The sequence below is a fragment of the Hemibagrus wyckioides genome, linkage group LG28 (assembly GCF_019097595.1).
Source record: "Hemibagrus wyckioides isolate EC202008001 linkage group LG28, SWU_Hwy_1.0, whole genome shotgun sequence".
In the NCBI taxonomy this organism is placed as follows: Eukaryota; Metazoa; Chordata; class Actinopteri; order Siluriformes; family Bagridae; genus Hemibagrus; species Hemibagrus wyckioides.
Genome location: NC_080737.1, coordinates 8,720,640 through 8,744,476, shown reverse-complemented (window position 1 = coordinate 8,744,476; position 23,837 = coordinate 8,720,640). Strand labels below are relative to the sequence as shown.

At 40.3% G+C, this 23,837-nt stretch overlaps 1 protein-coding gene across 2 annotated transcripts; it reads left to right on the top strand.

Moving 5' to 3' along the window:
- The first annotated feature begins 1,520 nt into the window (after nt 1-1,520).
- ttll11 (tubulin tyrosine ligase-like family, member 11) lies at nt 1,521-23,771 on the top strand. 2 transcript variants are annotated; one of them, XM_058382736.1, is made up of 10 exons: nt 1,521-1,837; nt 1,976-2,883; nt 7,646-7,745; nt 10,222-10,355; nt 12,973-13,548; nt 14,164-14,259; nt 16,235-16,347; nt 20,291-20,530; nt 21,602-21,708; nt 22,575-23,771. In XM_058382736.1, exons 2-10 carry the CDS (start codon nt 2,464-2,466, stop codon nt 22,865-22,867), a joined length of 2,079 nt encoding a protein of 692 aa, XP_058238719.1. In that variant the 5' UTR covers nt 1,521-1,837; nt 1,976-2,463; the 3' UTR covers nt 22,868-23,771. The 2 variants fall into 2 exon arrangements, with proteins under 2 accessions (XP_058238719.1, XP_058238720.1); XM_058382737.1 differs by having other exon boundaries at nt 1,522-1,837; nt 20,294-20,530.
- The last annotated feature ends 66 nt before the right edge of the window (nt 23,772-23,837 follow it).

Below are 23,837 nucleotides of genomic sequence, written 5' to 3'. Positions count from 1 at the left end.
CAGACTCGTCCATCAGATTGCCAGATGGAGAAGCGCGATTCGTCACTCCAGAGAACGCGTCTCCACTGCTCTAGAGTCCAGTGGCGGCGTGCTTTACACCACTGCATCCGATGCTTTGCATTGCACTTGGTGATGTATGGCTTGGATGCAGCTGCTCGGCCATGGAAACCCATTCCATGAAGCTCTCTGCGCACTGTTCTTGAGCTAATCTGAAGGCCACATGAAGTTTGGAGGTCAGTAGCGATTGACTCTGCAGAAAGTTGGCGACCTCTTCGCACTATGTGCCTCAGCATCCGCTGACCCCGCTCCGTCAGTTTACGTGGCCTACCACTTCGTGGCTGAGTTGCTGTCGTTCCCAAACACTTCCACGTTCTTATAATACAGCTGACAGTTGACTGTGGAATATTTAGGAGCGAGGAAATTTCACGACTGGATTTGTTGCACAGGTGGCATCCTATCACAGTTCCACGCTGGAATTCACTGAGCTCCTGAGAGCGACCCATTCTTTCACAAATGTTTGTAAAAACAGTCTGCATGCCTAGGTGCTTGATTTTATACACCTGTGGCCATGGAAGTGATTGGAACACCTGATTCTGATTATTTGGATGGGTGAGCGAATACTTTTGGCAATATAGTGTATTTATCTGCACTTGTTCATTTGCACAATTTATATTATTTGCACTTCTGGTAGATGCTAAATGGCATTTCGTTGCTATGTATCTGTAAATGACAATAAAGTTCTATCTATTTATCTGTCCATCCGTCCGTCCGTCTGTCTATCTATCTATCTATCTATCTATCTATCTATCTATCTATCTATCTATCTATCTATCTGTCTATCTGTCTGTCTGTCTGTCTATCTATCTATCTATCTATCTATCTATCTATCTATCTATCTATCTATCTATCTATCTATCTATCTGTCTGTCTGTCTGTCTGTCTATCTATCTATCTATCTATCTATCTATCTATCTATCTATCTATCTATCTATCTGTCTGTCTGTCTGTCTGTCTATCTATCTATCTGTCTGTCTGTCTGTCTGTCTATCTGTCTGTCTTTCTATCTGTCTGTCTGTCTGTCTGTCTGTCTATCTATCTATCTATCTATCTATCTATCTATCTATCTATCTATCTATCTATCTGTCTGTCTGTCTGTCTGTCTGTCTGTCTATCTATCTATCTATCTATCTATCTATCTATCTATCTATCTATCTGTCTGTCTGTCTGTCTATCTGTCCGTCCGTCCGTCCGTCCATCCATCTATCTATCTATCTATCTATCTATCTATCTATCTATCTATCTATCTATCTATCTATCTATCTGTCTGTCTGTCTATCTGTCTGTCCGTCTGTCTATCTATCTATCTATCTATCTATCTATCTATCTATCTATCTATCTATCTATCTATCTATCTATCTATCTATCTATCTATCTATCAACCGCGCCTCTAGTGGTTCAAAATATATATACAGTATATAAACAGGAAACGCGTTTTGTCTCATGTCCATCTGCAGCTTCCGTCCGTTGCGTGGTCAACTGTACCAAAACAGTAGCGGTGAGTGTGGTTACATTGCCGCTTTCATCCTCCGCTTTGGGACATGGAGAGTTTTCTGCTAGAGGAAGAGCATGAAGAACCCTAGATACTTCCAGTGTTTCTGATAATGGCTCTGTTTTTAAGCGGGATTGTTTTATCCTCGTTAATTACTCTGCGTTACAAAAACAGCTCGCTGCACGGTTAAAGTAAAAGCGCGTGATATTAAAATAACACTGATGATGATGATGAAGAAGAAGAAGATGATGATGATGTGTTTAATGGAATAACAGACGTAAATAACAGGTGACACACATCTTACAGATGATTTTATACCTATATAGTCATACCTAAATGCTTATCAAGCTAGCTAAGTTAAGTGATTTATGTATGCCTCATTTAACATCTCTTTCTTATTCCCTTTTTCCCCTTATTTGGCTGCAGGTCCTGAAGGGAGTGGTCAGTTTGGGCAGTGTTAGTGAAACTAATCATGCCTTGACGTTGTTTAGGCAAAATACGATCCAGATGCATTAAGAGATTGGCTTGTCAGTAACAAAAATGCTATGATTAGTAGCTGGATGCAGTAGAGGCTTAGAGCTTCATTGGCATGTGTAGGTGGGGTTGCCATCATCATCCAAGGTTTTTTTTAATGCAAATAATTATATTATTATATAATTTGTATGTAATTAGTATTTAGATCGTGTAGTCTGTATGTACGAGTGTGTACACTCTAGAGTAATAATAGTAAAAGTAAATAATTAAAAATAGGCATTTGGCGTAAATGCAATCAACTTGGCAACAAGTATGATAAGATAACTGCGTATTATTTTTTGGTACTTGCCCGTTTATCTGAATGCAATGCATTGAGAGCTTAGTCTGTTTATTTAGCTCGATCTGATAGATTAACAGGCTTATGGGCCAGCTGAGGCATTATGAGTGATCACTATGAGAAGCCTAAAGTGCTTGATCAGATGGAGGCGCGCGCTGCGGAGGATACCGGACACATGCCGGTGTGTTCACCAGCATCCGCGCCTCCTGCTCCAGAAAGCACTGGAACATCCGAAAAAAGCTGCAGTAAAGTTAAGAGCAAACCAGGAACCCGGATCGTGAAGCGAAACTCGGACCTGATCGTGAACAAGCCCCGCGCGTGCGCTTCCGTCCAGGTGAAGGGCGCACGCCGGCACGCGCTCCCGGTTAAAGGTTCGGGGAAGGCTGAGACGAACGGCGGAGCCGCTGAAGAGAACACGGTCAAAGCCGTGAGAAAGGCGAGATACGTCACGGTGGACACGTCCAAAGCCAAAACGTCTCTGGAGGCGCTCAAGCTCAGCATCAGACAGCTCAAATGGAAAGAGGTGAGAGAACTCTGACGTCACACAGAGACGTGTGTAACTCATCCTCTGCTTGTTCCTTACATATGAATGTGTGATTTGCTTTGCAAGAGTATTCATTCATTCATTCATCTTCTGCAAGAGTGTTTTACTGGTCAGGGTCGAGGTGGATCATGAGCCAGTCCCTGAGCGAGGTGGGAATGCACCCTGAATGGAACACAAGGGCATCACAGTACATAACTTACTGATATTCAGTTTAATCTCATGACTTTGTGACATTTCATGCGTAATATAACACAATGTGGCCAAATGTAGTGGGTAGAAGGTTTGCCTCACACCTCCAGGGTCATGGGTTCGATTCCCAGGTTCATGTGTTTTTATTTCAATCACATCCCTGAAGCATGGAGAGAAGAGGCTTACTTTAAGCATGCAGAATGTCTCCGTCATGCCTGCTTGCCGTTTGCCTTTTCTTCCTTTGCTTCAGGGGTTTGTGCTTGAAATAAAATCACCTTATATGCTAGCAGTTGTTATATATAGTTTTTGCATTCATTCCCAATGTGTACATTCAGTGTTTCTTAGTCATTTCTTAGTGTTTTCACTTCAACTGCAATTCCTTTTGCCATGAACATAAAGAATCCTAACTACTAACTGTCATTGAACATTTCATAAATGAATGAAAGATTTTATTATTAAGTAAAAGCTAAACCAGAATGATCCACAATTTGTTCATATGTCATAAAATAACATAGTGTCCAATGAATAAACATATGAGCTCATTGTTTACTGGAGTCAAATTCCCGCTTTAGCTGAATATTCGTCCTTCAGCACTTCCTGAGTCGCTCGCCTATGGTTACATTCCACCGTCTATGCTATCAGAAAACCATGATGACCCCATGTCTCTTATTAATATATTAATTACCCGTTACACAGAACCATACACACGGCCTCGCGTGTTGTGTGACGGCTGCCTGGCGCAAGTTATATGCACGATGAATGCACGTCAGGACTCACTAGTAACAATAAACCTTCCTCGTAAGCCTCTGGCGTTCATATGAACCGTATCTGCTTCACCCTTTTGTCCTGTGCTGTCCGCCGGCGATAAAATGAAAGGCTCCATAACGTTCTTGGATAGTGATATTGTTAATGAGACTGTCTGGAAAACAAAACGAAGACACTTAAGTTACTAGAAGTGGTGGTGTGAAAGAGGAGAGTAACACGTGTAAGGGTTTGAGTCCGTACTTTGTATTTGGTTGCAACAGTTTTCATGGTAACGATGAGCATTTTGGATAAATTTGTAGTCATGTATGTGTATATTTTTTGTGTATATGCTTTTTCTCTCATGCTGGATCCATATAGTGACTGTGATGTCACAAGATCTCCCAGCCAATCAGAATGAGCAGCCATTGATTGGTCAGCAGGTCAACCAGGATCTTTGTGAAGGAGCAGTAAAGTATGCTTACATTTTTAAGTTAAAAGCTAAAGACAGAATGGAGATTATATATATATATATATATATATATATATATATATATATATATATATATATATATATATATATATATATATATATATACTGTATAAATGTTGTTCTGTTGACTGCTCCCTGTTTGGGGTCGCCACAGCTGATCATTTGGTCCACATGTTTTGATTTGGCAAAGGTTTTACACCAGATGCCTATTTTATCCGGGCTTGGGACTGGCACTGACAGTTAACTCTTCAGTGTCTGGGTTAGCTCCATGCCCAGTAATCGAACCCAGACCAGGGCAATGAGAGCACAAGATCCTGCCGCTGGACTACCTGGAGGCTATACACTGAATAAATATAAATCTTTATATACAGTACGGAAGCGTTTCTGTACACATCTTTAATGCTTGTGTTCTGATTACCGGAAGTGTAAAACCCTTGTGCACATATTAACCACATCCCGAACACTAAAAACAATATCATCTATTAATTAATAGCACAAAAGCAGCAAAACTCTTTTCCTTCAACCGGACATTCTCATAGTCGTGTTAAAGAAACTGAACAAATGATTTCTTCTAGCGAATTTTTCTGTTTTAATTAAAGAAAAAATGTAAACCTATAACCTCTACATTTGGCAGAGACCCTTATCCAGAGCGACTTACAATTTATCCCACTTTTTATACAACTGAGCAACTGAAGGTTAACTGCCTTGCTTAATGGCCCAGAGGTGGCAGTTGGGTTGACCTAGGGTTTAAACTCACAACCTTACGATCAGGAACCCAGTACCTTAAACACCAACCTACAACCTCAGATGCTGAGGTCAGGAGAGGATATCTGAGGTTCAGTCAGTGTTCCAGTTCATCTCAAAGGTGTTCAGAGGGGTTGAGTACTCTGTGTAGGACACTCGAGTTCTTCCACACCATGCATGGAACACCATGTCTTCATGGAGGTTGGTTTGTTGCTCTGGGACTCTGTCATGCTGGATCAGATTTGGGCAATTAATTCAATTAAAATTTATTGTATAGCGCTTTTAATTTGTTCAAAGCAGATTTACAGAAATACATATAAAAAAGTATATAAATTATACAGTTAAAATTTATATTTATCCCTAATGAGCAAGCCAGAGGTGAGGGTGGTGAGGAAAAACTTTCCTTATACGATATGAGGAAGAAACCTCGAGAGGTAATAATCTCCTTGAAAGGAAATAAATAATTTTCTTTTGATAACTTTGTATTATTTGGTCAGAAACTGCAGTTGTGTAACCAGGAAATCCATTCTAGTTATAACTTGAAGATATCAACTGGTCACTGATAGGGACTTGAGTGCAGGACTCTTTCCAGTCCAAAGCAATTTCCATGGTTTCTAAGTGGTATCATCTACAGCAAGCTCATATATCTCCAGGCTGTCCATGTGGGGTCAGCAATAGTGAGCAGCCTCCAAGTGATGAGAACTACAACCAGAAGTGGAGTACAGATCCAAGAGCAGAAGTGGTCAGAGCACGGGTATTAGATCTCCATCTGTGGCCAAGTCTTAACTTCCTGTTCCAGGCTAAAATATCATGGTACCTATTATTATAGCATTGTTCATGGTGCCATGAATCATCTGAGCCAACAGTCATCAAAATAGTTCCAAAACACTAATCATCTACCAGCAGGTTTTACACAGACTCTGGGGATTTTTCATACCAGTGGTGTATGACGTTAAACAGAACTTGACCACAACACATCAGTTATTGCTCATTTTGTGGCTTGCTCACAGGGCGTCTCTGGATTTGTATTCCAATGGACTTTTGTAGTTAATCCTTAAATATCACAACATCATTCAGTGGTCTGATCTTATGACCTCTGATCCGATGGTCTGATCCGATGACCTCCTCTTTGTTCTCCAGGGCAACAATGTGATCATGAAACTTCTTCATGGCTAATTTCCAAATGTTTCTCTTGAAGTGGCAATTAACATGAAATTGCCTGTATTATTGCTGTGGCTGGAGAAATCTGTGTTTTAAAGTGAGGGATAAGTTGGGGATAAGTTGAAAGGTAACAATGGCTAGTCTTTGATGCGTCAGGAACGTGTGTCAGCGCTGCCTGCTGACATCAGCATACGGGTCGCACTTTAGAGGTAGGAAATGATTAAGCGTGATTAGTGATTAATCCGGGATAAGCTTATTTCTGTCTCACCATGTTTTCAGGTCGATGAAGGACTTTAAAGACAGTGGGGAAGCTACTTTTATGTAGTTGTCATTGTTACTTCTGTAGTTATGTATTGTTTTGTTAAAGGCTTCATTAAAAGCTTGATACAAGATTTAAAATATGGCATGGGTCTAATGAGACTGTCTTTGTTGACAGTAGAACTTTTTCTTAATACTCTGTGTGTGTGTTTCTTGAATCCCGAGTATGACCTCCTCAGAAACCCAACCAAGCACACATTCCTAATCTGATCACATCCCTCGTTCTATTAGCGTGCCAGCTGCCTAATATAGGAACACTGCTTCATCTCTTTTAGCCTGTTAAACACTGACCTAATCCTCACAGAATCCAATTCAGTCACGTCATCTTATACACACTGCATGCAACATAGCGTTTATATTTCATCCTACAAAAGGCCCAGAAGGCTCAAAAAACCCTGAACTCACTCATGAGATCTCACAGCTGAAATATGGCACATACATACATACATACATACATACATACAAGTACATAAATGTCATACACAAAAGTTTTTAATTGACTGTAAACAGTTAGCAAGACTAAACAGTAGTTGTGAAAATTCAGGTTGAAGGAGGGTTAAAGAGACAGGTTAAAAATACAAAATGCAAATGAAAATGTTGTCAATTTACTGTCACAGTGGGGTGCATTCCATAATCTACACTGTACTATAACTTGCTAGTTACAGATATAATGCTACTGTAGCTACAGTTATAGGTAACTACCATCAGGAATGATAGTGTTAGCTATTTACTATCACAACAAGGTGCCTTCAAAAATCTATGGTGTACTATAATTAGCTAGCTGTACTATACTATACTGTACTGTACCGAGCTAGCTATAACTAAATATTTGCGTTTGTGTAATATGTCAAGCTTATATCAAGACTTATCTTCTCCCTCTGTAACCCTGATACATATGTGAAGAGTCAATCGAAACCCAAGTGAGCAAAAGACCCAAAAGTCTTTTTTTGTTTGTTTAATTTTTCTTATTAACAGACTTTTACTCTTTTACACTTTTACTTTTATCTCCATTTGAAATATAATGACATGATCTGTAGGTGGAATCTAATGCGGTTTGTAATATCATTTCCTTCCTTCTCTATTTTAATCTCTCAGTTTCCAGTGGGCAGACGGGCAGCATGTGATATTTACTGGCATGGCGTCTCTTTCCATGATAACGAGAATATTGTTTCAGGGCAGGTCAACAAGTTCCCAGGTAAGTTACACTGAACAAATGGATTTAAGAGAATAATTATGTATAGTTCATGTAAAAATATTAAAATTCTTATCAACACATACAAAGCATTAATTTAAACAGGTTTCCTATTAGTAGACTGAATTATTTAGAGTGAGCATGATCATACTATTATCAAAAACCAATATCATTTTGGTTATGGCCTTCCAGTAATAGAACGTTGAATCTGCACGTTAAAATGCTGCCTACAGACCAGTTGTCTGTAGCTGTGGTTCAGTGAACTCTTAAATATATACCAAGGACAGTCCAATCCCATGGACACCTTCTTTTTGTGTCTGTGAATGCATGTCAAGACCTTCCAGCAGTGTCACAGTGATGTATGATGATGTGTGTGCAATAAATACTGATGTCATACAGCCATCCTTCCCTGAAAAAATCTCGTCAAGCTCTTTGGTTTTAAATGTCAGGTTACCCTGGCAGTCATCCTGGGTTCATAGCCTAATGATCTCTGTGCTCTGCGAGGGGTCATATTAAATAAGTTAACCTGGAGATAGCGTATGGGGATTCCCAAGCAGCAGCTCAACTAATGGCCATTTGGAGGAGACACTACTCATTGAGTGGCATGTCATAGTACAGGTTGGGCGTCCAACCTGCTTATAGATCATGGTGATTATGTCCACCACTGTCCAGTGGGCTAGTCATGTTTAGAAAAGGCAGCCCCTCATGAAAAAAATGTCTGTTTTTAGTTTGTCCTCAATGATAGGAGTCAGTTGTCCAAATCAGCAGTGAACCAATGCTTTAGAGAAACTTGCATATATACATCATGACGATCTGTAGTGCAAGAGAGAAGCTAAAGGATGGATTATGTAATGCCTACCTTTGGAAGGCAAATCTCAAACGTCATTGGTGGTTTGAGTCCATGGGAACATGGAAATAGCTGTTGCACAAATCCACTGCCCTGAACCAGTCCCATATTTGCATAGCTCTTAGCATTTTAACATGCCAATGGAAGGGCTGTTAAGAACCAGTTCAGCCCTCTAAAATCTGTTATGGGATTGTAACCGTTTTCCTTCTTCTGCCTGAGAAAATACATTCAGTAGAACCCATTATTCTGAGCGATGAGGTCTTCAGTTCCAAACTTTGGAACAAACTTGATTGGTAAGCTTGGGGTTTCATATCACTGAGGCCTTGAGTTCCAAGAATGCTGGGTGCTGGCAATGGAACAGGTGCTTTTTCTCTGTGAAATGGGAGATCAAGACTCGCTGATCTGCTTTATTCACTGCCCAGTGAGCAATATTTTTGGCTGCAGATCACCCCATTGCCAGCCCCTGCCATTCTTAGGGGCTGCGTTCTTTGGATCGGATTCAAATTGGGGTCTAAATCCATCACACATGCCGTGTTGGCAACAGCATTGCAGCAGTCTGCAAAGAGAATGTTAAACAGACTCGGTGAGATGGTCAGAGCTAAGGCAGTGAGCTCATAGATGATGCCTATTCTTGGCTTCCAAAGTTTTCTAACACTAAAGACAGGGGCCTTGCACCCTAAATGAAAACACTATGCTTTATGGTGGGGAGAATATCACTCAAGCATGCTATCAGTATGTAGCCATGGGCTGTGGAGGGATGGAAACCAGACTCCAGCCCAAGTGATATGTGTAAGTGGATCAGCTAATGCAACTGGCTGAGCAGTGACCATGTTACTCGACCACATTTTTACGAGACCTACTGACAGAGGAATCTGAACTGATAATGCAGATGGAGGGCACCACCTGGTGGAGAGATAAGGGGTACATGGAGGAAACCCAACTCCTGTACTAGTCAGTTAGTGGAGTCCAGTTAACTTGGCACATACAAGCCCCTGGTTGAGAAGATGGAAGCAAGGGAACTGACCCTGTGGTAAATACTACCACTGAGCCACTGAGCTAATTTGTCAGACAAGGAGTTAAGCTAACACCACTATTAATGCTAATGCATTAATGAAACTGAGTCAATGTTTAACATTCTCAAAACCATTAGAATTTAAGAAAACTGACTATGGCCAGACACAACTATCCAATACATAGCTATAGGTGATAGGTTACCAGTATCCCTGACCATAGTTACAGAGATGTATTGGTGGTCTGGTGTGGATGAGATGAGATGAGAGAAAGAAAGAAAGAAAGGGAAAAATGGGTGTATGACAGCTGTACTTATTTCAAGTACTGCATCATGCATCACTTTGTCACTTTTCTGGAAGCCCCTGGCATGTGTATGTATATGCAAATGAAGGTTTCCAGGTGATACTCACCACCCTGACTGTTAAAAGGGTTGAAACCGATATCTTTTCTATGTCCACTAGCATGAGACTATGTTTAAATCTTAACTTGACCTTACACTAAGCCATGTTAATTAGTTTTGACATTGATCTCATGGAACCTAGTCAGCGTTAGGCCAAATGTTGTTTCCAGTTAGAAATCTTGTAGCAGTAATCGAAAACCCCGTCTTCTGTTTATGTGCAGGAATGATAGAGATGTTGCGCAAGATCAACTTAAGCCGTGCGGTTCGCACCATGCAGCAGCTTTTCCCGGAGGAGTACAACTTCTACCCTCGCTCGTGGATCCTACCTGAGGAGTATCAGCTGTTCTCCACTCAGGTACGGAATTATATACACAACATTAGCATAAAAAGGAATGCAAAAAGTAATGTATTACAAGAGACACCATGGAGACTGCTTGATCCAACTGGTAAGCTAATGATTAAGCCTTTAATGAGTTGGGCCAGGTCTACTGAGGTGGTGAAACCTTGAAGCAGTTCAGGGCATGGGAGTTAAATGGACTTGGCATAAGGTTAGAGAACTAGACTGAACAATATTATTACCGTTGGATTGGTATTATAGTTCGTTTATAACCCACCTTTTCTTTCATGCAGGCATGAACAACCAGATATGCAGGCATGAGCGAGCGGATATGAAGTTAGTGGGATGAACAAATTTTTATATAATTTTCATTTACAGAATCCTTAGTAACCGCCACAGTGGGGCTACTAGTTTTGTTTGCAATTTGGGACCTGAAAGATTAATAGCCAAATTTGTTAGAAAATATCAAGGATTTGTTCAAGGATCTGGATCATTGATCCAGATTGTCTAAACAGGATTCAGATATAACGGTTTCAGGTTGTGATCACATCTCTGATTGTGATTGATGAGGTTCATTACTCACTGAATTTGAGCAACTGTCAGATTCACGATTTATAGAGTGTACTGACAATGCAGACATTTCAAGCTACGAGTTTTTTCTAGTGTTTTCCAAAGTTCAGTTAGGTTTTGTGAAGACCACTTGAGTTCTTCAGTTCATTCCTGGCAAACCTGTGTCGTTATGGAAAGAGGAATGGTCAGGTTGGAAACGTTTTGGGCTTCTTAATTGTAGTGAAGAGAAACTGCAAAGCTACAAAGACATGTGCACTAAGACATCCCATACAGTTGTACATTTTCCACTTTGTGGCAACAGTTTGTAATAGAACCACATATACATGTGATGATCAAGTGTCCACAGTCTCTTAGGAATATAGTATAGGTTTCACAGTCTGAGAATGCATAGTGTCATTTACAGTAAACACAACCCTATAGCTTTGTTGAGTAGGTCTTCAACCATCCTCAGTTTCTGCTCTATGCTTTATCAGTAAAGAGATGCACTGCCCAATTATCAGTCAACAGGGTTACATAGAAATTATGTTTATCTAAATGTTAGAAATCTGTGGTTGGTTGATCGAGAATGTAAGTTCTATGGTATCCTAGTTTAAATGTAAATGACCACTATACTTGAGTTTACAGGTTAACACTCGACTAGTACTGCTTGACTGGACCCACCATCTCTCAGGGTCCAAAGAAAGGCATGCATCAAGACTCCTCTCTGTTCTGGCATCTAGGTGGTGGAATAAACTTTACCCTTAGATGTCCAAATGCTGAGTTACTGCAGATGAACCTGAAATTATTAAGCACACATTAAAATTGCTGGGGAAAAAAAAAGATTTTTTAAAATCCATTTTACCAGTCAAGTAATGTTAAAGTGTACAGTGGAACCTCGGCATACGAATTTAATTCATTCTTAAGGTGAAAATTCATATTGCGATATGAATTTTCCCATAAGAAATAATGTAAATGCAGATAATCCGTTTCAGCCACCCAAAAATATTACCAATATTACTAATTTTTCAAAGGTCCTCACAGGAAGTCGTGACACCAAGCTTGGGCTATAAATAGAACAGACCATCCACTCCACCAATCTGTCAACAACAAAAAAAACGCACGTAAATTCACCTAGCTTGCTAAAAGCAATGTGGGTTGACTCTCAAAAGAGCTTTCGCTGACTGAAAAAAAATTCGTAAACTCGCTTTGGTTGGCTTCACTTGGCTTTCCACTGACGTAAACAAGTTGTGAACGTCTCCCGGACGTACACGCGACTTAGATGGCTTTCGGTTCTGTTTGCTTTGTTCATATGCCAAAAATACTTGATATGCCAATACAAATTTCTTGCAAAATTTTAATACTTAAGGCGAAAATTCATTAGGAAGTGCATTCGGATGCCACTGTATTCTGTCATTCAGCATTTCCCAAAGGCAGATTGTTAACATACAACATATTTTAATTATCTGTGGTGGAGCTGAAGTTCTACACTGCTTTTATTTATATTCAGCTGTGCAACTAGTAGCTGTTATACTCTTGGCTTGGCAGAGCATCTACTCCTGACTGCTCACAAATAACATTTAACCACCGAGCAGAACCTGCTTAGGGCTTCTTTATCAGCAGCTGTTCCTTGTACTTGCCACTTCCCCTGAGTGCAATCTTTTCTTCCCACTTTCATTCACACGCAGTCTATTTTTGTTCGCTAGCTCCGTGCAGGTTTGTGTGCTAATAATTGGCAGAGGGAGAACCACAGTAAAACTAGGTTAAGCCATTTAACTGCCAGAAATCAACTAATCATGAATGACAAGTGCTTAATTCTACATGCTCCTTATGCACGCTTTAGTTGTAAAGAGAGAGCGATGATTCTTAATTTTGGAGTTTGTTCTACTGAATATTTCCATCTTTGCCTGCTTAGTTGAGTGGCATAATTTGTTTTGTTTTGTCACTACCTAATTGTAAAGTACATTTTGATCCCAAATGCTGTAGAGGGCAGCAGAGTTCTGTAAATTAGAAAGAGGAGATTTTTCTTGAAATGAAAATGTGTATGTATTTTCCTGTTTATTCTTTTAACCCAATGAATCATTTACAGATTCGTCTACTGAAGGACAGCGACTCCAGCCTCAAACCCACGTTCATTGTCAAACCTGACTCCGGTTCCCAAGGCGACGGCATCTACCTCATCCGCGACCCTGCTGACCTCCGGGCCATCTCAGGATCACAAGTCAAGCAGGCAGTGGTTCAAGAGTACATTCAGAAACCACTCCTCATCGACAAGCTCAAGTTTGACATTCGCCTTTATGTTCTCGTTCGTTCTCTGGATCCTTTAGAAATCTATATTGCCAAAGAAGGCCTTTCCAGATTTTGCACCGAACCCTACCAGGAGCCAAGTCAGAAAAACCTCAATCATGTGTTCATGCATTTAACGAACTACTCGCTGAACATTCACAGCGGGAATTTCGTGCACTCGGACAGCTGCAACACAGGAAGCAAGCGCACGTTTTCCAGTGTCCTTTATCGTCTCGCCTCCAAAGGAGTGGACATTAAGAAGGTTTGGTCAGATATCATAGCGTTGGTTATCAAGACAGTTATTGCACTTGTTCCCGAATTGAAGGTCTATTACCAAGCTGATATACCACCAGGCAAACCAGGACCTACTTGTTTCCAGGTATGTTTAATGGTACACTCACAGGGATAATTACAGTTTGAGTCAAAAATGGAAAAAACAGATAATCTATGCTCTTACTACACCAATCAGGCATAACATTATGACCACTGAGAGGTGAAGTGAATAAGACTGATGATCTCCTCATCATGGCACCTGTTAGTGGGTGGGATATATTAGGCAGCAAGTGAACATTTTGTCCTCAAAGTTGATGTGTTAGAAGCAGGAAAAATGGACAAGCGTAAGGATTTGAGCGAGTTTGATGAAGGGCCAAATTGTGATGGCTAGACCACTGGATCAGAGCATCTCCAAAACTGCAGCTCTTGTGGGTGTTCCCGGTCTGCAGCGGTCAGTATCTATCAAAAGTAAGTCCTTTATGTCTTGTATCCTTTAAGTCCTGTAAGTTGCAAAGTGGGACCAAGGATCTGCTGTTAACATCTTGGTGCCAGATACCACAGCACACCTTCAGGGGTCTAGAGGAGTCCATGCCTTAATGGGTCAGGGCTGTTTTTGCAGCAAACACAATATTAAGCAGGTGGTCATACTGTTATGCCTAATCGGTGTATGACCACAATGATAAATGAAATAACAATACCATATCCTCTGAACATTCTGTAGATCCTGGGCTTTGACATCCTGTTGATGAAGAACTTGAAGCCTGTTCTGCTGGAAGTCAATGCCAATCCGAGCATGAGGATTGAACATGAACAGGAAGTGAGTATGACCAAACAAGAAAGTTCAATGCTTATTATACATCTCGATATTTTAAGGTATGTACACATTCCTGAACCAATGAGGGGAGAAACAGATGCTTCTAGTCAGGTGTTCTGCATGATAAAAGTAAGTAATTAGCAACCTTCCATGATCTGCATCATGCCGAGCAGGCCCAGGTGACCTTGGTTTTGGATCAAGATGACGAGAGGCACAGATGGCAACAGTTTCAGTTACAAAAGCTGGCTTTCAATCAGAAAAGTGACTAAAGTGACATCTGTATTTAGATCAGTAGGAAAGATGTCAATAAATAAGGTTAGAAATTGTGGACAAAAGCTAACATTCCATAGCTATGATACTGGAATAACTGTGAAATATAGAGAAAACAGTAAGTATGGGTGTGCCATATACTGAGAGAACGATATAAAGCCAGAATGTTTGATCTACAGTGAACTGGCAGTATGCAGTAGGAGCTGCCATGGGATTGGGTCCACTTGAGTCCACTCATGCCACTTGAGATCACCTTGACTGATCACCTTTATTCTATGATGAATCCTTTTAATCCTGGTAAGAGTGTCTCTTCTATGATGACTCCGCCACCCTAATCACAAGGCATGAGAGCCTGTTGAATGGTTTGATGATGATGATAATGACGATGATGGAGAAAGCCGTGTAATTCATATGCTATGGTCTTCACAGTTATCAGAACTCAACCTTGTTGAACAACTGTGGGATATGTTAGAGATGTCCAGCGTGTAGGACAACAGGTTCTGTCACCGCCATCAAAACTGAGGAAATATCTTTTGCAAGTATGGTGTTGATCATTTCAGTGCAATTCCGATCTATGAAAAATCTATGCACTTGACACTGTAGCATCACCTTACAAAGAATCTTTAGGTTACAGTAGTTCTCATTTGTCCCCTTTGTGTAGTAAGTCCTGAAACATGGGGATATGCTGGACCTTTTGCAGGTTGTTGTGGGCAATTAATCAAATTGAGGTTGTGTTATTATATGTTGTTATATTGGGCATGTTACTAAACAGAGATCAGGTAGAATCGGAGTTTCCTGTTGCTAAACAACAGAATTTTATAGTCATGTGTGGGACTGCCAAGACTGGGAACAACTCAAAGTCCCAGACAAAGAGCATCCAATTTCTGCTTAAAATGTGGCACAGTGAGATGTGCAGATTTCCCTGCCAGAGGCAGTAAACACTCTATCAGCTGGGGCACAAATGTCTTGCCCTGATAAGAGAGAAATCCTGAAAGAATCCCCATACTGCTGGAGGACTAAATTGTTCAAAGAGGCTTTCTGGATGACCAAACCTTCAGTGTGTGAAGTGTATTTCTAGCATTTATTCATTACCCCAAAGCTAAATGTAGAAGTTTGTCCACAAGAGCACTGATGTCCGGTTCCTTGCTGACCTCAGCCAAGACTATCGGTTGCGGATGCATGAGGTGAAGCTGGTTTTGAACTGCAGGATGTTACATCTTATTAAATACTGCAAGATACTGCAAGAAAGGTAATGAGTTCTACTAGTACTGGTTATGTTCCTAGCCAACAGAAGGGGCAATATTTATGTTGAGTGAGATCAGAGCTTAATGTAATGGCCAACAAACTAGAGTTCATAGATGGTGACATGGCTCTGGGTGTTTTAATGATGAAACAAGAAGATGGCAATCAGAAGAGTCTGAAACTTCATTTAGCACTCATTTATTTAGTTACCTGCACAGCAATGACTGTCTATTTTCATATACTATTTTCATATCCCCCATACAGTATGGGAATGGAATAAAATTGCTCAAAGAATATCACTCCATTGCATTATGTCTTTGCTTTTGTTTACATACTAACTTTTCTATATCATTTTTTGCCAACACCTTTTTGAGATGATCTTACATCCAAAGTCAGTATTTGTATAAAAACACACATGTATTGGAATGGCACTATTAACTATTGGTGTTCTGTTTCAATGTTCCAGGTGTCACCTGGTGTTTTTGAGTACGTACCTAGTCCAGTAGACGAGGAAGTCAAAGTAGGTGTCATTAGAGATACACTGCGCCTTATGGATCCGGCCCAGAGGAAGCTATCCACGTGAGTGTGTTTTGCTGTCAGAGGTCACCAGTCTAATAATAATAAGAGGTTTGTTATTGTCAGATGTACATGATGAAGAACCCTGATCTTGAACCCACTAGTGGCAGCTTGGCAGTGCTGGGGCTTGAACGCTGAGCTTCTGATCAACATCCCAGAGCCTTAACCGCTTGGGCTATCACTGCCCCTAACAACAAGGCAGTGGTGCTCATACTGGTCTGAAGAGAAAACCTAGTGGCTCTGTGACACACACATTTACTGTAGTGTATTAAAGCCGAGTTTTAATTAGAGTCAGTTTAATTCTCAATCTACCGTCACATTTGCATTTAGATTTCCAGCATTTGGCAGATGTCCTTATCTGACAACTTACAGAAGTGTACGACGTCCTTGCAAACACGCTAATAGAAGTAGACCAGCCAACTAGCATGCTAATAGAAGTATACCTTCAGCAAATGATAAAGTCAAACGGAAGCTGCAGTGTGCTTGACCAGTCTTGTGTTTTTGTAGAATTTTTTAAAAATCTATATATTTAGAAGCTTTTTCTCAGGAAAGGATCAGTAGACATGTGAGAGAGCGCTGTGTGTGTGTGTGTGTGTGTCTGATTGTGCGACAGAGGTACTTCATTACAGATGTTTGTCTGCTGGTTTGTTCATCTGATCCGAGTTGATGATTTGTAAAACAGGGCTATTGTCTGGAGCTGACTTGTCACAGACCCAGAAATGAAAAACAGATTAATCAGGTTCTGCTGTGTGTGTGTGTGTGTGTGTGTGTGTTAATGTGCATTTGTGCATACTCTTTTTAGGATCCTCAATAACAGGACAGAGCATTTCATATTACCCCATGTGTTATCAAATGATCTATTAAATTAAAATAAATGGAGCACTGAAATTGACTTCAGCCTTGGGAAACATCACCGGCCAACTTTAGCATTTACTGAAAGCTTAAGGGGAAAATAAGACGAGGAGATGTGTTTTAACAAGAACCCTGCGAAAGTGCGAACGGTCGGATTGTGCGTGGGCATTTTACCTCCTTCGTTTTGCATAATCATCAGTAGAACATCGAAATGTAGTTGAAATTCATGGTTGATGGCTTCCTGCAAATTTTTGTAATGGATTTTGGTTTTTAAAAAAACACTTCCCACACAATTCCCAGAGCTTATGCATAATGGAAATCTCTGCTGTTTCAGCTAAGGATGTTTGTGTACGACCTCCTTTGGTTTGAAATGGTTTGGAAATGGCAAAGCATCCTTATGGACCTGCCTTCTGACTCACTCACACTGTTGCTCACACATTCAGTCATTCACTCATCCTTTCTCATCACTATCTGCTAGGGGCACTAGATAATATTAATATTATATAGTCTGGACATGGAGTGTAACAGATGGGAAACTAATAAGAATAAGAAGGGTATGACACAAAGAATAAGACAAGTGCAAGACAAGAGACAGTGCAGAAAGACCAAACAGGACAGTTACATAAAATAACACCAGCCAGTATATAGTCTGTGTGCACCACTGTGCAAAGAAAATGATGCTTGTAAATATATGAACGTACACTGATCAGGCATAACATTATGACCACTGACAGATGACGTGAATAAGACTGATGATCTCCTCATCATGGCACCTGTTAGTGGGTGGGATATATTAGGCAGCAGGTGAACATTTTGTTCTCAAAGTTGATGTGTTAGAAGCAGGAAAAATGGACAAGCGTAAGGATTTGAGCGAGTTTGGTGCCAGATACCAAAGCACACCTCCACGGATCTAGTGGAGTCCATGCCTCAATGGGTCAAGACTGTTTTGGCAGCAAAAGGGGGACCAACACAATATTAGTCAGGTGGTCATAATGTTATGCCTGATCAGTGTATGTACAAACAAACACTTGGGGCATCTGAAAGAGCAGAAATGGGTTTGATATCACCAATAACTCTGAAGGTAGAAACATTTGTTTAGAAAACTTTTCTGTGAATATATTGCCCTTAGTAGGCTAGGGAAAAACAGAAATAATTATGAACATCTACAAATACTATATAAGCCTTTTACCACCACTGTAAAGTGAGGCATGACAAAGATATTCACTGCTGAACATGGACACAACAAAACAGCTGGACATTTTTTTAAGGGAAAAAAAGAGTTATTAAAGGGAATATAGCCAGAAAGTATGTGATTGTTGACAACATATTAATAAGAGTTATCTCTCAGGGACATTAGAGAAATTCAACTGTAGATGTGTGTTCTTTAGAGATACAGTTCACTTGGCTTAGAGGCATGGACTGGGATCCTTGGGAAACACTTTGGACAAGAAATGGACCAGAAAATGGAACATCCTGATGCAGTGTGGTGATACCACATATATCTAGAAGAAAAGCACATTAATATTAACTTTATACCAAGCCCAAGCATTAGCTAGTATAGTGGTTGGAGATTTCAGCACTTGGGACTTACCTTCTGCTCATGTGAACGGTTCTGCATGGATTCTCCAAAGTAACAGTTAAGCAACAGTTTATCTTGAAGAATTCTTCTTGGTTCAATTGGGAGACTTGTATCTAAGAACTGCCCCTAAATAATTATAATAACCTCCACTCTTTGGTGAAGATGTTGGAGCATAGCTTTGGGGATTTGTGTTCATTCAGCCAGAAGAGCATTAGTGAGATGTTGGGTGAGAAGGTCAGGGTGAAATCTGTGTTCCAGTCCATCCCAAAGTTGTTCACGGGATTCTGAGCAGGACACTCGAGCTCTTCCAGTTCAAACCGTGACCTTTGGTAGACTGGGGCATGGAACAGATTTCAAAGGGAAATTGTAAAGCTGCAGCATCCAACAACATCCTGTACAGTTTGCTGGAGAAGAACCTTATATGCTGTGATGGTCACAGACCTATCGCCTTATAGTGTATTTGCAAACATTGGCTTCATTTCTTCTCCAGATGCACCGGTGTCCTGATTTATTTATTTTTTTTCCTGGCACCTACTCATCAGTTGAATTTATGAGTCCACAGCAGGCCCGAAAAAAATGTAGGCCATAGGTTTTCTGGCAAGAACGCTTTTTATGATCCATCAGAGAGAATATTATAGGGCCTGCTCTACTCTACCTCTTGATCAAACATTCTGTCATGTTAAATGTGGACCATCACCTGCTGGCAAGTATGCAGTCTCATTCTCTCCCCCCAAGCTCTTATTTTCTCTGGCTCAAAAGAACTTCATATTTCTGCTTTGAGCCCATTATTGGTCAACCACTGATCATCTGTAGGTGCTTTCTTTGACATCTAAAAAGATGACTATTGGTCACAAGGCTGAAAATTACATTGTGAAGTGCTTCTGATGTTGTAGATCATAATGAAAACTTACTTCTGACTAAAAAGCATGACCTCAACCTGTTATTATATTGATATTGAGCAAATTCCCTAAATGTCACCGATCTATGTGTGGTACTAGAGGGGGGCGTTTTTTTAATTATTATTATTATTATTATTATTGTTATTATTGTTATTATTATTATTATTATTTTGGTTTCAGTGTCATATACAGTATTTTTTAAAAAAGGTTCAAAAGTAGCTTACAAGCATAAATAAAACTTCTTATCCTTTTCTCAGCTCTAGAGTTTATCTACAAGCATTTCCTCAATGATTACATAAAACTAATGGTCCATAAAATTAGATTGAAGAAAATCAGCACAACCTACTGCACCTCATCAGCTTAAGCTGGAGCCTTCAAGATGGCTGCTATGTGATTCAGATCATTCTGGAAAGATATGAGTCTACTACATAAACATAGAATCTAAACAGATGAGAAGTATATAATTTTCTATTAATTGTAAAGATTGAGATGTTTTTAGTTAGTTGATTTAAAAAAAAAAAACCCTCCTTTGTCATTCTTGAGGTTATGAAGTGTTTAAGCTATTTACATTTATCTTTAGTCACAAGTTCCTTAATTCACCTCTTCCTTTTGTCAGCAGATCGAACGTCCTGGGCAGAACTCCAGACGAAACCATCGTCATGGAAGCCGGATCAGATGAGAAGGCAGAGCTCGTCGAGACACTTCCCTCTCTGTGTCTAAAACAAGTCTTCCCCAAGTACATGAAGCAGTTCAATTACCTGCGAATATTAGAACGAATAGCAGACATTTTCTTGCGCTTCCTCGGGGTCAAAGGAACCATGAAGCTTGGCCCGACCAGCTTCCGCACTTTCATCAGGCAAGACCGGTCGATTCTTTATTATGGATGGAATCAAACATGATGAAGCATGCTCATGTGGAAAATATATACAACCCTGAAGCACAGTGGATATTGTACTTATTGGATTTTTTTTCCTATAACAGCATGACCTGAAGTGTATTAATTCCTGTTACACTACACGGGATTGCAATTTTCTTTTTATTCTTGAACAGTAGCGTGATGCTTTTATCTATTTATACTCTGTTGCCAAAAGTTTTGGGACACCCCTCCAAATCATTGAATTCAGGGGTTGGGCTTGGCCCCTTAGTTCCAGTGAAAGGAACTCTTAATGCTTTCAGCTTCATACCAAGACATTTTGGACAATTTCATGCTCCCAACTTTGTGCAGGCCAATCCAGTTCCTCCACACCAAACTCACTCATCCATGTCTTTATGGACCTTGCTTTGTGCACTGGTGTGCAGTCATGTTGGAACAGGAAGGGGTCATCCCCAAACTGTTCCCACAAAGTTGGGAGCATGAAATTGTCCAAAATGTCAGCATTAAGAGTTCCTTTCACTGGAACTAAGGGGCCGAGCCCAACCCCTGAAAAACAACACCGGAATGCAATGATTTAGTGTCCCAAAACTTTTGGCTATATAGTGTAGTATCCAGGAAACCATTTTGCACTTAAGATAAAACAGCTATACAAGAAACCTTGATTCCATGCTGGAAAACTTTAAATAAAACTTTTACCTCTATTACATCACTCTGACACTAGAGGTTCAGAAAAAGAAACAATTCCATTTGTTCATGTGGAGCATCTGCTTGAGGAGTTTCTGTGCAAGTTGTTACTATGGAAATGACATTCAAGAACTCGTGCATTAATATACACTGTTGATTTAAGATAAAACCTTCTGATCAACCAGAATCAAGCAGTAAACAGTGCAGCGGTATACATTTCACTCCTCCACCTAGACCTAGCTTATAAAGCGCCTTTATATAACGCCTTTATTGCTGTTCCTGCTAAAACCCTGCTCCAATACCATGAGATATATATGATACTGTAATGCTTTAGAATTTTCACACAAACTCACACACCGTCTCTTGTAGGAACTGCAAGCTGAGTAACAGCAGTTTCACCATGGCGTCAGTGGACATCCTGTACATCGACATCACTCGCCGCTGGGCTGGTGCGCTGTCTGACTCCAGAGAGGCTGGTACGCTCTGAGGTTTATCTGATAAGCGAGTACATCAGATATTGTACAACATAGTTGTTCTGGTTTTTTTTTCATAGACTTAATACCATTTGTTTTGATGATCAGTGTGATGAAGAGGCAGCAATAAGGGATGATGGATTTCTCTCTCATAGTACTTCCATTCATTCATTCATCTTTGGTAAACGATTTGTCCTGGGCAGAGTCACAGAGGACCCAGAGTCGATCCTGGGATCACACCATACACACTCATGCACACTTGCAAAATAGCACAGACAATCCATCCTCTTTCATTGCAATGTCAAAGCTCCTCCTCTCAGTGATAATGATGGATGATGACATGCTCCAATGAGCCATCTGCAACGTCCAAAAGTAAAAAATTAAGAATACAAGCCCTGGGAAGTGCAAGAGAAGAAAAGCTAAGCTGTACTGTGTGTATGCAGATTTGACTTATTGATTATGTACATATACTAAACAGGATATTTAGGTGAATTTATTTCACTTTGTAATAAACGTGTGTTTATTTGATCTAAACTGTATTATTCGTTCTGTTAATTCAGAGCAACTTCTTCTAAACGGATCCTCATCATTGTAAAGCAATGCTTCTCTTGCTTCTTGCTTAACTACTAAGACTGTCAAACTCTTGTTTTTAGCATTGCTTGGTAACTTTGGTTTCTACGGCTACAGCACAAATGCAAATTTACTTCTGGTCTCTGTAAGCCATCCTTCCAGCTGTTGTTCAAGTCTGGAACATGTAACCAGCATGTGTTTTGGCATACACACAACTCATGTGTGGCTGGTTTTGTGTGATTTTCATTTCGCTGAACATCTGGATCAATCTGCCATTTGTGTGTTTCCTATATATACAGGAATGGGATTGCAGGCTTTCGTGGAGGCATTTTTCTTCTTGGCCTCACGCAGGATTAAGGCAACGTCGCTGAGGGAACAAGTGCTCTCACTGCTGGAGTTGTGCGAGGCCACTCTCGAGGGGGAGGGACACGATGAGAAGCCACGCCCACCCAAATCTCAGCCCGGTCTCAATTCTGCTCACGGTCCAAGCTCGCTCAACTCCCCTGCTGCTACTCGCCGTCTTCAGACTCTGCAGCCTTCTGGGAAAGGGAACGTGGAGACCTGGGAGACTGAAGCACGCAGCACTTCTTAAAACAGGAAGCAATATTGAAGGCAAAATGAACAGCTGTCTCATCTGAAGAAGTTTTTTAAAAGAGGTTATGCATGGCATCATATAAAAGTCCTAGAGGCATTATAAAATATATGATACAAAATCATATAATATATATGACACATATATATATGAGTATCTTGTTGCCTATGTGTGTTTGAATTTAACACACACACACACACACACACACACACACAAGTGAAAACTCCTTATCCTTATTTGTTGTGTGCTTTTGATGCCAGGTTTCGTCACTCGTGTGTATTCTGAGAATGCAAATTGAGCAGAAGAGTTTGTTAAAGCTAGAGGAGGTAAAAAGCCACAGAATCAGGGACGAGCAGACTCCACACGCTTAAATCTTAAAGGGATTCGTACCACTGACTTCTCACTTCTGACAAGCAGCTAACTACGACATGGCCGACGGCTAATCCGAAACAGCGGCCTTATAACGAAATAATGGCGCTAACGCCATGTTATGGCACTGAGTGCACTGAACGTTTACTTCAGCTACTGTATTTATATCGACAGAGTATTTTATGCGAGTGCTTCACTGTAGTATGATTAAAATCCGTCACACATCCGAGGATGTTTTACTAATAATATTATCATCATAACAATTATAGAATGTTTTAATCCATATTAGACAATTGCACTTATATATTTAACTTAAATGATGTTTGTTTTGGATGGTCATGTTGAATAAAACGTGGACTCCAGAATGAAATGATTTGTTTGTACTTGCTTCTCAATTATTGGCCAATTATATAACAGCAGCACAATGCATAATAATAATGCAGATACAGGTCAAAAACATTAGATTCTGGAGATTCATGGAATGGACTTGTTTGTCCAGCACATCCCACAGACACTCGATTGGCTTGAGATCTGGAAAATGTGGAGGCCAAGTCAACACCTCAGACTCCAAACCATTCCTGAACACCGTATAACAAAATCA